This window comes from Hyposmocoma kahamanoa, unplaced genomic scaffold, assembly GCF_003589595.1.
Source record: "Hyposmocoma kahamanoa isolate Upper Pololo Valley unplaced genomic scaffold, ASM358959v1 64, whole genome shotgun sequence".
Taxonomy (NCBI): Eukaryota; Metazoa; Arthropoda; class Insecta; order Lepidoptera; family Cosmopterigidae; genus Hyposmocoma; species Hyposmocoma kahamanoa.
In genome coordinates this window covers 7,017,961-7,031,708 of record NW_020653852.1, presented here as the reverse complement: position 1 = coordinate 7,031,708, position 13,748 = coordinate 7,017,961, and the positions used below count along the sequence as shown (strand labels likewise).

General features: G+C 34.8%; 1 protein-coding gene across 1 annotated transcript in view; it reads left to right on the top strand.

Annotated features, from left to right (window-relative positions):
- The window catches only part of LOC113230841 (sodium channel protein 60E), a 252,806-nt gene that overhangs the window by 185,319 nt on the left and 53,739 nt on the right, over positions 1 to 13,748 (top strand). Inside the window, exons 5-6 of the mRNA XM_026464940.1 lie at positions 5,698 to 5,890; positions 8,777 to 8,996. Coding sequence (XP_026320725.1) covers positions 5,698 to 5,890; positions 8,777 to 8,996 — 413 coding nt within the window. The remainder of the gene's footprint in view (positions 1 to 5,697; positions 5,891 to 8,776; positions 8,997 to 13,748) is intronic.

Below are 13,748 nucleotides of genomic sequence, written 5' to 3'. Positions count from 1 at the left end.
TTGCTTCCCACATCAGCAATGCCAGTCATCGAACGCAGCATTGTATTACGCGCTCGGTCAATATTTAAGGCAAGGTGTTTCAGAGGTGAGGTGTGGGGGGTCGTCTCTCGCGTCCCGCAATCCGCGCGCTGATAATTAATATAAATAAAATAAGAACAGGCGGAGAAAATTTTACACAGATCCGATATCGACAAGCGCCCTATGGAGACTGACAGGGCAACGTGCGGCGCGGCGTATCGTTAAACCGCTAGGCAATTTGAAAATTTTGAGATAAATGTAAACTATAGGGTTTCAGTTGAAAACCAACATTTAACGGGTTCTCTGTAGTACTTAAAGGGACATATCTCCATATAAAAATTATGTACAAAGTCAGATATTTTATTGTTAAATTATTCGCTTTAGTCACTTATTTTAATCTGTTTTCAGTGTTTTATGTGATCGGATGAAGTACACCCTATCGTATAACGAACGTTCTTTGGACAATATTCTTATGTGTATCTTGTATTTTTTGTAAGATGGTAATTTAATTATAAATACCTAAACCATTTGATCTAGCTAAACAGTTTTTCCCGCTCCTCCTCCGGTGACCTTACAGCCCAGAATGAGGCGTTCCTTTGCCCTCTGACATATTATCTTGATTTTGGACATCTGCCTGCCTTGCCTGCACACCGCATTGCAGTGGGCAATGTATTGTCAGTGAAAAATTTTATTATTCAAAACAAATAGACTCGTTATTTATGTGTAATAGTTGTATTTTATCAGTAAAATAATATTAAAATGGATTTTTATTACTTTTTTTAATAACGTCAAATGACACGACGTACAAGTCGTGCACCTAATGGTATACTACACGTCTGTCCATAACAGTTGTAGTGCTACTCAGAGCTTTAAATCTCAAAGATCTGAGAGGGATCTGTAATTTCACCAGCACCTTTACCTTTCAAAATTCTAACACAGTAATGCTGACATAACTGCTTGGCGGCAGAAATAGGTAAGGTGGCAGTACCCTGGACGAACTCTTTCACAAGGAGCTCCACTGCTACCAGTGCTACCCTGGACGAATTCTTACTAAGTAATACTTTGTAGTACCGAATACTTTACTAAGTAAAACTAAATAATATTACTTATCTCACTTGTCTAGGTTAACCAATATCTTAGGCCAATGGAAATTGTGATAATATATGGAGCCGTCGTAACGGATAAGGGCCTATGTAATTATCGTTAATCTATTCGACGATAACCGAGAATCGTGTCATCAAATACCTCTTGACACGCTTCAAACGTGTCTTACTAATGAAATCTATTTTCACACCTATTGCATCGCTTCCATTAATTTACGCATTACCACAGCACCGGAATTAATAACTTACAAGTTGTTTTTTTAAATTTACAGGTAATTTCGAATAAACGATATTTGTAAATCATTTTGAGACTGAGTGTTCCGATTCCATTTTTGAAACTTGTAGAAACTCTATAGAACTAGTTAATAACATGGAGTTCTTTTTTTAATTTACATGTGTACAGATGATTTCAAATGCACGATATTCTAAGTCACTTTTAGGCTGACTGTTCCAATTCCGTTTTTAAAACCTATGAAAATTCTTATAGAAATAATTAATAGACTGGGGTTCTTTTTTTAATTTATAGATATTTCAAATACATGAACTTATAAAAATGTACACAAAAGTATTCTGAACAGATGGGGTTTTTTTTTTGTATTTCCACATCAAAATATATTATAAAGATGTTAATATTAACTTAAAAAGATAAATAATACATTTTACCTCTTGAAAATGGAGAGTATGAAAATTCCTACTGGAAAAATATAATTTTCAGGTGTTTTATTTATAATCATTATGTCAGTCCATCATTGTCATTTCTCCCAAATTAGAAGAAACAAACGCCTTTCCGGTCTTTTTTATAAGCTTTATTAAGCGACCAGACCCTCCAAAATAAACATCGTCCGTCTACACGATAGCGCCTCGTCATACAGTTAATGGGCCATTGAGAGAGATAACGTCGGGATTTCGACTCAGGTCCCGCATTCCCGGGAATGTAATTCAAGAGCTGTCATTACGTAATTCTTTACATTTGAAATCTGTAGAATGTTGTGATAAATCTGGTGAAGATTATTGTGTAAATAAAAATTATACATGAATAATAAGAAGTCTTTTAAAGACAAATAATTATTATATTTGCGAAAAAGGATTACGTCTGAGTGTTTTAGAACAGATAAAAGTAATTAATACAATGCAATAGAGCTCCTTGTGCAAGAGTTCGTCCAGGGAAGTACTGCCACCACACCTATTTCTAACTGCGTTCCGGTTGGGAAGGGTATTGGTAAAGTTAGAGGCACGTGGGACTTGTCAACGTACGTCTCAGGGTAACGGGCGCAGTGGCAGTGCCCCTCAGATCTTTGCGATTTAAAACTCTGAGTGGCCATGCAAATATTATGGATATGCGTGTCGCTTACCACCAGGCGCACCACTTGTTCGTCCCGTCGCTTTATATTATAATAAAATCAAAGTAAAAAATCACGTTTATAGCGTTAATTTTTAAATTATAACGTTGGTAACAGTAGGGTACAAATATGATGAACCGTTTTGAGCAATCTTATTCTTATGCCTAGCGTTGAAGAATCAACATCTCATCAAGTATAAATTTTAGTTATGTTGTGAACTTTAAAACTATATAAAAAGGCGATTATCACTTGGAAAGGATATTATTTTGCGTGATAAATTTCATTTTATTTAAATTTTTTTCAAAGATCAATTTTATAAGTTTTATATTTAATGTAAGTATTTCAAATTTGAATTTTTAATTATAATGAAATTTGTTTTGTTGTCATTTTTGTAATTTATTTTAATTACAATTTTATGTTCTTTATAATTAGTTTTTGTTATCAGTTTAGTTTATTTATTAATGTATTTGGTTTAAGATTTTAATTTAATAATTTCATATCGAGTTAATTATTCTGAAATAAATGATTTAATTTGATTATGCTATGTACAATTTCGTTACAGTTACGTTTTTGTTCAGCGGCAATGTAAATTGTGCCTAAGCGGCAAAAAGTAAATAAATGGAGCAAGGAAAAAGTTTAATCAAGGACACGGGGCTAATTAGTTTCTGCATAAACGAATTAAATGACAGTGACAAGAGACTCGTTAATATAAATTTGGTAACGCAATTAGTTTAATTCCTACACGGAAAAAAACTGTGATTTATAAAACTAAATAAATTTATCTTAACACATTCGTGCGGGCATCGTGCTTTTGCCGGTTGGTGCGCTGTGGTGGATATTTTTCTCATACCTTAATGCAAGCGTTTAAAAACGTTACTTTTTTTGTAATATGTCCATAACAGTTACAGTGCAACTTAGAACTTTAAATCGCAAAGTTCTGAGGGGCACTGCCACTGCGCCCGTCACTCTGGGACATAAGTTGACAAATCAAATGTGCATGTACTTTCACCAGCACCCTTACCCTTCAAAACCGAAACACAGTAATGCTGACATTACTGCTTGGCCGCAAAAATACTACCTTAGACGAACTCGAAAGTTTTCTGTGTACCGTTTTTGCATGTAAGCAATAAGGTGTATATCTATCAAATATAAAAGCAGTTTTAATAAAATAATAATAATAAATCTTTATTGACTCAATACAATTGCACGGTATCTTAAAAACGTGACGTTATTATATGAGGAACATTTTAAGAGTAGAATAGAATGAAGAACATTTTAAGAATAGAAGAATTCATTTATTACAATACCACAAAACAAAAAGATATGGTTGAACGTTAGAGCCCGTACTAGTTTTAAATAAAACTGTGTGACAGACGCTACGTCTTCCACAGGATTTAATTTACAAACATTATATTGCCAAACATTGTACATGATAAAGAATATAAGCAAAATAATTAAATTATACCTTCGCGAATTATTACACTAATTATAACACGACGTACAGCAGCACTTAAAATAACGGTTCTTAAAGCCTTCTAGAAGCTTCCCGCCTCTTTATCACCCTTTTCTCTGCTTCCTGGCCACTTACTTTTGAAATTTCGAATCGTTCTTTAATTCTTTTTTCGTTACTCTTACTTTACTTCGTTCTGTTGTCACTCCCAACAGATTTCTCGAGGACAAAAGACGTGTCCTTCAATTATGTAAACCTAACTGCTTATAAAGCAGTAATATATTTCAAACCCGCGTAACATTATTATATTCCTCGAGTCTGTGGATCGGATATATTTCAGTGCTTACAATGCTCGTCGCGTCCGGTATTATAATACCTTCAAGTTGCTTTTACAGCTGAAATTAAATTACAGGCACATGAGACGTGTCAACTTATGTCTCAGGGTGACAGGCGCAGTACATTACAACTACTATGGACAGGCGTGTCGCTTTGTACTATAAGTCATAGGTTCCCAAACTTTTTGGTTCACCGCCCACCTAAGCAAGACAAAAAATAATTCAACGCCCACCACCACAAAAATTAATTGAAAACACGTGTTTTTTATATTAATTTAACACAAAAAAATCATAATGAAAAAAAATTTTTTTTGTTGTGTACTTTATATAGATAATTCAGATTTATTTTTTTAAATGCGGTATCACCCCTTGGACAGTTTCAACGCCCCCCGATTGCTTCCGAAGCCCCTCGGACTCTTTAGCGCCCATCGGGGGGGTCAGTAGGGACCACTTTGGGAAACTATGCGATAAATCATTAAAAATCTTAGCATAGTCTCGCGCTGTTCGGACAACATTTGCCTGTCGACAGTACAACTCGCAAGCATCTTTTGTTCACAATTCCTATAACAAAACGTTTCTAATTTATCTCATGCAACGGTGCGATTGTAAGAAAGAGTTAAATCAATGTTTGAAAACCCTAACATAATGGGGAAGTGTAGATATGTTTATTTACAGAGAGCAACCTCTAGAGTTCTTACTCATTTTTCTCAGGGGAATCTGCCTTATGATGAAAAGTAAAGTTTAGTCAATGTGGTGATTTCAAATATAATTTATTTACATATAAAATAAAGCTTATTGGAATTTGAGTTAAGTTTGAACTGTAACGTTACAGCTCAACTGCTACATCTGATTGCTCGCTGATGTGGAAACTCTCACAGAGGCCAATTTCATTATAAGTTATTACATATTAATCTAGGCTAAGTTCTACTAACAAACAGACCTTCAAAATATTGACAGCAATAAATAAATAAAATGAAAATCTTTTATTTTCACACAGCATAGCCCCATAGTTTGTTAGTAAGCATCCTTATACTATATTAGTAACAACTGAGTGTATGGTGTATATTTGGTGTATATATATATGAAGTGTGCATTAAAATTTTTCATAATCGAGATCTAAAATTAATAAAAATACATAATATAAAATTCACTGAAATAGTAACAATTTAGTCAAAAGTAAAAATTTAAAATAACTAAAATTTAAAATTAAGAAAATAAATTAGCAAATAAAATAATAATTATTAACTGGACCACAATTAAAAATTTTAAAAATTATATGTCATAGGGAAATCCATTACACTACAATTACAATTACTTACTTAGTCACTATTTATTAAATATTAATAAATGAATGAATAATTGAATAATGAAACAAATGAGTAAAAAATAAATTAATAAATGAATAAATAATTATTATAGAGTTTTACTAAAATTATTTTTTTCTGTTCCAGGTTTAAAGACCATCATCAACGCATTGCTCCACTCCTTCAAGCAACTGGCGGAGGTCATGACCCTCACGATTTTCTGTCTGATGGTGTTCGCGCTGTTTGCACTGCAGGTCTATATGGGGGAGCTGAGGAACAAGTGCGTTAAAAATCTCGTCTTACCACCTGGAGAGAATTTCACTGATGAACTTTGGGCGCAGTGAGTACGATTCAACATTTAATTTAGATAAATAGTCTTTGCAATCATACGATTCAACGTTAATACTAAAATATCTTTTGTTTGCTTTCAATAAATAATAATAATAACCACACACTCATAACCCTATATCGCGGGTGTCATGGACACTCACATAGACAACCACAAATTACATCCAAACTCACGAGAGAAATAAATGTAGGCCAAACAAATATTTCTCCCGGCCCGGGAAATGGAACCCGGAATCTGTGTGGTAGTCCAGCATGCAACCATTCGGCCACGGTTAATATCCTTTACGCGTATGAGTTTTAATTTAAATGCATATTGAAGAACAATAAAATATTTATCGAGTTCTTAAGTTTTTGCGATTGTTACACATAGGAAATGAAACTATTTTTCCGGATTTAAATCGCGTATATTTGTTTTTTCAAACAAACCGACGTTTCGAGCCCTTTACAGGTCCCATGGTCACGGTTGACTGAGGTGGTACAGTCTTCGTCGGTTTGTTTGAAAAAACAAATATACGCGATTTAAATCCGGAAAACTAGTTTCATTTCCTAAATAAAATATTTATTTATTGAATATGGTGATGTTTCATAACCATTCTTACGTTTTTTGTGAAAATACGCCACTAGTTTGTTTTATTGTTGGTACAAAGATTGAACCCAAAAAAATGGTTCAATATGATTATACTCGTACCAGTGTATGTTGACATGGTAACACTTTCTTTTCTTTCTTTGTGTTCGATCAATAATAATAACAAACAATACTATTTGTATTGTTTGTAAATATATTTATTTACTGCTTTAGAAGTATCGAGTCCTATTGGATACCAACAAAACAAATACTTAAAATCTTTGATACGCTGTCAGAAATTAATCAACGGATGTGAAACATTGTTTTGTGCACCGCTCAACAGTTTAATGTTAACCTTAAACCAATTAGCATAGAATTCAAAATGAATCGTACAGAAATATTTTTTATACTCTATGTTAGTAATCGAATCTCTGGGGAATGAGTTTTCTGTATGTATGTATGTATGTATGTATAATAATAGGTATTCTGGGTTAGACAATATGTGCCGCTCCGCCGCCTCTGACGATTCTTCCACGCCATAGCCGCCGATTAACTGGACCGGCGTAAAACCGGCGTGGCGAAAATGTATTGTATTGTAAAGATATATCACTTTATTTGTTAATTATTCACCATAGTTCAGATAAGTACAATGTTTCTGGATAATTAAAACGAATTACATTCCTGTCCACGTACACATCCTCCACTTGACTTATATGAAGAGCGTTTGTTTTTAGTAACACTTCATACATACTTGCTAAAAGTACAAATTAAAGTGTAAAGAATTTTGAAAATGTATTTTTTCTGAGAGTTCGATCTTTGTATTAATAATTATAAAAATTTAAAATACAGTGAATAGCGACATCTCTCACCAAGACTGGTAGCTGTACTAACTGGGTGATAAATTTTTCATAGATTTCTCATAGATGGCGCTACGACTCAAAAGTCGTTGAAAAGCCAAATACAAAGCTACAAATACAAAAAAAAAGACACGACACGAGCACATAGAAAAATTCGTGAGGTCCGCTGGTTCGTTCCCTGGCTTAGTTGGTATAGCGTCTGCCACGGTAAGCTGGAAGACGTCGGTTCGAATCCGGCCGGATCGAAGGATTTTTTTCTGACTGTTCGATCTTTGCATTAATAATTATAGCAAACTAGTGGAGTAATTTCACAAAAAAATAATTAAATATCAATTCAATAAACATCTTAAATGTATAGAAATTTTTAAGTTTATTGAATGTGACGATGTTTGACCACTATGATATTTAATTATTTTTGTTTAATTATTACTTGGTACTTGGTGTAACGGGCTGGTGTCCGCAACTCGTCGTTATGGCGCCTATTTTCGTTAAATTATTAATACAAATATCGATCACTAAGATACTTTATAGAAAGTTTTAGTGTTTTTTAAACACCTGATACATACATACCAAGCCGATTTCAGGTAGGTCACGCCACGGGTCGAAAAAACATCTGACGCCGCCGCCGACGACATTACGATCGGCGCACATCAGTATTCGGGGTTAAATCTTCAATCAATAGTACATACATATAGAATACTCACGATAAAAAGAAAATTATTAAAACATCCGCTCAACACGTTCGATAACATACGCAATCTCCTCTAGAAAGTTATATTAACACATTTTTAACCGACTTTAAAAAGGAGGTTCGATTTTTTGTACATATGTTACGCGATTACTCCGGCATTTGTGAAGCGATTTTGATGATTCTTTTTTTATTAAATAACGCAAACACTCAGCCCCGCACTAGGGAAACCTTGTATCGCGGATGAACACACACATAGATAACCACAAATGACACCCAAACTCACGAGAGAAATAAATGTAGGCCATACAAATATTTCTCCCCGCCCGGGAATCGAACCTGGGACCTCTGCGTGGCAGTCCACGATGGTGACCGTTTGGCCACGGAGGCAGTTATTGGAAAGAGGGTACTTCGATATTGGTCCCATTTAAATTTAGAGAAAATATTCCACTTCTAAGGTTCGTATTCTAGGACTCTATTCAATGCTCAAGTCAGGATTGCACTGGCAACACACGCACTGGAAATACGACTCTAATGGCAGGGACTTGAGTACGATTTCGAGTGCTTTACACCATTCTCAAATCCTGACTTGAGCATTGAGTAGAGTTCTAGAATACGACCCTAAGAGTGACAAACTAGGGGATGAATCAGGTTTCGCGCACTTTCCGGTAACCGATTTCAACAAAACTTGGCCAATAGATGTAAATCCACGAACTATTGAGGTCGATTTTTAAAGTTGTTAGCAAAAAACTTCTCGTCTTTTCACAGGTGGATAAAGGACCCACTGCACTGGATGGTGGACAACGATGAAGTGCCTATAATTTGCGGAAATCTGACCGGGGCAAGACATTGCCCGTTGGAGTACACCTGCCTGTGTGTGGGGCCCAACCCTAACCATGGATTCACGAACTTCGACAACTTCTTGTGGTCGATGCTTACTACTTTCCAGTTGATTACGCTGGATTATTGGGAGGATGTGTATGATATGGTGAGTCCTAATAATAATATTATTGTTTTAAGAATTTGTTTTAGACTCTCACCATACTACCTATAATGAGACAGGTTGGGCAACTTGCCTGTTTGGCGCGTAAAAGCCTACATTTCGCTCGGAGCGCAGGGTTGTCACATTATTATTTGAGTTGTACCTACAGGTTGTAAACGTAATTTAAAACTTGAAGGTGTTCATAATAGTATTCTCGTGTTATATTGAAATAATTTCTGTTAAATGTAGTACTTCAGTATTGATATTTTTTATATTACAAATAAATATATCTCTATCTCTGTCTCTCTCTCATATTCATATTCATTTATTTGCATTTCACATGCATGATACAGATTAAACTTACATTTTTTTTTTGTTTTTTTGTGAAATTCTGTAAGGGTGTAGCAAAGTTACAATGAAATTTAAATACGTTACAAGCTTGAATGTAGTTATTTACTTTAGATAATTAATTATATTATTGTTTTATCAATAAACATCATTATTACATTATATTTGTATCATTTATATAACTTAAATTATTTATTTTATAATTATTATGAAACATGTTACATGTACTGTTACATTTAATGTAATTTCATTTATTGCAATTCACATTTTAATAAACTCAAGACATACATGTGATTCCCTGTAAAGGCGTAGCACAATTTAAACTTGAACCTAATGATACAATTATTTCAATATTTATTTTATTTTTATTTATTCATGTTAAACTATAACTATTTACAAATATAACTAAAATAAACAGTGAAATAGGTCAATTTAATGTACATTTTTAGATATAACATAACATAAACATATAAGCACTCTAAAGTGAATAAGAGAGATCGAAGAAATTATGAGAATTTAGCAATCAAAATTCAAGAAAAATAAAAAACATATATTATTATTTGTATTATACCAGCATCGTGAATTGGTATGTCGATTGTGGTAATGTAATAAAGTAGTAATGAAATGCTGAACAATTCTGAGGCACTCTACAAACTACCATAAACATAACAATAAACGCGTCTACTATTTGTTGTCATTTTTTAAACACCAAATGAACGCTTATTAAGAGAGGCACTGTTTCCCGACAGTGACACAGTCGACTCAGGTTCAAGAACCATCGAGCATCACCATTTTCTGTATTTAGGCTGAAAACGACATGCCACAGAATTTTTAAATTTGGTGAAATTACAGGCACATGGGACTTGTCAACTTAAGTCTCAGGGTGGCGGACGCAGTGGCAGTGCCCCTTAGATCTTTGCGATTTAAAGCTCTGAGTGGCACTGGAACTGTTATGGACAGGCGTGTAGCTTACCATCAGGTGCACGACTTGTTCGTCCCGTCACTTAATATTTAAACCAAAAAACAAAATCTGTCCACCACAAATTGTTATTATTTAAACATCTGCCTCCGTTGCCGAACGGTTACCATGCTGGACTGCCACGCAGAGGTCCCAGGTTCAATTCCCAGGTCGGGAGAAATAGCTGTATGGCCTACATTTATTTCTCTCGTGAGTTTGGGTGTAATTTGTGGTCGTCTATGTGTGTGTCCATGGTACCCGCGACACAGGGTTTCCCTAGTGCAGGCTATGTTGAGTGTGTGCGTTATTATTATTTAAATATTTCTTTCAAAACTAAAGTTCCGAGTTTAAACTCTATTAGTATCATAAGATAAGCAGTTTATTAAACTGCCATAAACATTCATTCGCGCGAGAATAGAAGGTAAACTTGAAAACTTTCTACTTAAGATTCTATGTTATATTGTACAAAACCGGAAAATCAACTTTTAGAACTAGTACTATTACATCATAATGAACTTAGATGTAACCTTAATTAAACTCTAAGATCACCTACGGAGATAATATATGTTTCTTTACAAGCATACATTCTAAATGAAGAGACACAACTAAAGCCGCCAGCGCCCGAAACGTTAGTTTAAAAATACAAGAAAAATATAACCCGCATTCTTTTTTTTATAATATCAAGTCGTGCGCCTGGTGGTAGGCTACACACCTGTCCATAACAATTACAGTGCCATTTATAGTTTTAAATCGCAAATCACCCTGAGACATAAGTTGACTAGTCCCATGTGCCTGTAATTTCACCAGCACCCTTACCTTCCAAAACCGGAACACAGTAACGCTGACATTACTGCTTGGCGGCAGAAATAGACAAGGTGGCAGTACTTCTCTGGACGAACTCTTACACAAGGAGCTCTACTGCTACTTTCCAATTCTTGTAACTCTATCTACAATATTAGTCGGTACAGTTACAAGAATTTTTTTATATATATATTTTTCTGTATCTAATGGAGCAACAATCGTTTTTGACGTAACTTCACTTATGCCATTCTTCCGTGAGGGGTGCGATACGCGATTTAAATAGCAGTAAAACTCTTTTTGAAAGAGGCCGTCCAGGGAAGTACTGCCACCTTACCTGTTTCTGCCGCCAAGCAGTAATGTAATCATCATTGCGTTCGGGTTTTGAAATGTAAGGGTGCTGGTGAAAATTACAGGCACATGACACTTGTCAACTTATGTCTCAAGTTGACGGGCGCAGTGGCATTGCCCGTCAGTATTTGTGATTTAAAGCTTTGAGTGGTACTGGAACTGTGTCGCTTATCGCCAGGCGCACGGCTTGTTCGTCCTGTCACTTGCTATCATAAAAAAAACCACGAATGCTACATATAATTAGATAATCTCGGTCAGTCATCGTGCGCCTAGCCTCATTTTAAATCAATCGTAACCATGTCGTAACTTTTCGTTTCGTTTCGTGGTGTTCTTTATTTAAAAATGGTATTCTAGTTAATGAAGAAAAATAGAACTATATTCCAAGAAGGTGACGATTTTGGGTAAACAACCTTCGGAAGCCTGCTGAAGCGTCCCGAAGGCTGCCGAGGCATTACTTACTAAGCTTACCGCAGCTCTGTGTTCGTAGCTACAACCATTATAATTAAAATTGCAACTATAATTTGACAATCACGTTGGCTCAGTGGTTTGTACTGTGGGCACTGGATAAGAAGGTCCCGGGTTTGATTCTCGGTAGAACCAATTTGAGAAATATATATATATATTTTTAATTGGTTCTGGCCTGAGTGTTCCGGAGTAAATTCTATTAGTTCTGGTACTCATAGTACAGGCAATTCCCTAGTTTAGGACCTAATTCCGGTATTATTATTAAAATGTCATAACAATTAATAGTATAATATATAATAACGCACATCCTCATAGCCCTGCACTAGGGAAACCCTGTATCGTGGGTGTCTTGGACACACACACACACACACACACACACACATAGGTAGACAACCACAAATTACACCCAAACTCACGAGATAAATGAATGTAGGCCATAAAAATATTTCTACCGGTCCCGTAATGAAACCCGAAACCTCTGCATGGCGTTAACTAATTATTATGTATATATCGCACTTGACAACTAACATAGTATTATCTCAAAAATTGCGTTAAATTATATTTTATCTCAAAATTGCGTTATATTAATAATTTATCTGCAAAATTTATATTTGTATGCCATTCGTATACGATTTAATTTCAAAGTAACAGGACAACACTGTCGCTTTGTCACCACCGCGAAGTCACGTATCTCCGTTTCTGAATGAAGCTAAAACACTAAACATGTCGTCGCGAAGATACTCCCATTTAGCCACGCTTCTATTTGGAGTGATAAAAAGCAAAAAACCTTTTTACCTCCATGAACATCTCACATGAACAAATAGACCGCGCACCTGCAGGTTTCCACTCTGCGTTCCAAAACACAAAACTTCGGCATATAAAGGCAGTTTTAAATATTCCGCGGCGAAAATCTGGAACAACATACCGCCACCAATACGTTCTTCACAATCCGTTTATGCGTTCAAATGTGAACTCAAAGAGCACATTCTAAATCTAGAAAACACGTCTGGAACAATTTTATTTGTGTAATGCGCCTCCAAAATACAAAATTAAAAATAGAAAGCAGAGTGAATCTTTGTTGGACATTAGCTGAAATTTGTGTTATGTAATGTTTCCTATTTAATTACATTGTTTCATGTTTAAGTTTTTATTTAACTCGCGTCCAAGTTTGTTTTTATTTTATTCATATATTTTTATAACTTTTAATCGGCATTTTCGAAAAGGGTCCAGTGAAAACCAGCGCTGTGGCCCAGCCGCAGTCTTAGCTGAGTTGGGTCCTTTTCAGTGCAATAATACACTTTTAATACTAATTATTAATATTGTACTCCACGTGTATTGTGCTGAATAAATTACTTTTCTTTCTTTCTTTCTTTCTTGCTTTGAAATTAAATAGGTAATATTAATATAACGTAAAGCAATATTCAGATAATACTATGTTAGTTGTCATGTACGATATCTATTTTATACATTAACTATTCTTCACTTAAAAATTGCCTTGACAATGAGTTGATAATGATCTTAAATTACCACCCTTACTTCTACTAGAACCGAGTAACTTAAGACTAATTTCACAAATACTCAAAGAGTATATCCAAACACAAGCTAATTACAAACTTTGCCCATTTAGACGTCTAGTAAATGATAAACAAACTTTCCCTGTTTATTTAGGCTCATCCAACATACGTACGTCCACGATGCTCAACTTGGTATTCTATAGTGTAGCAACCTGTTTGAGTACCTCTAATATTACTTAATTGAATACTTAATTTCTTTATGAATTTGCGAAATCATCTTTTACATTAATGTCACGCCAATTATTTACAATTTAGTCAATTTGG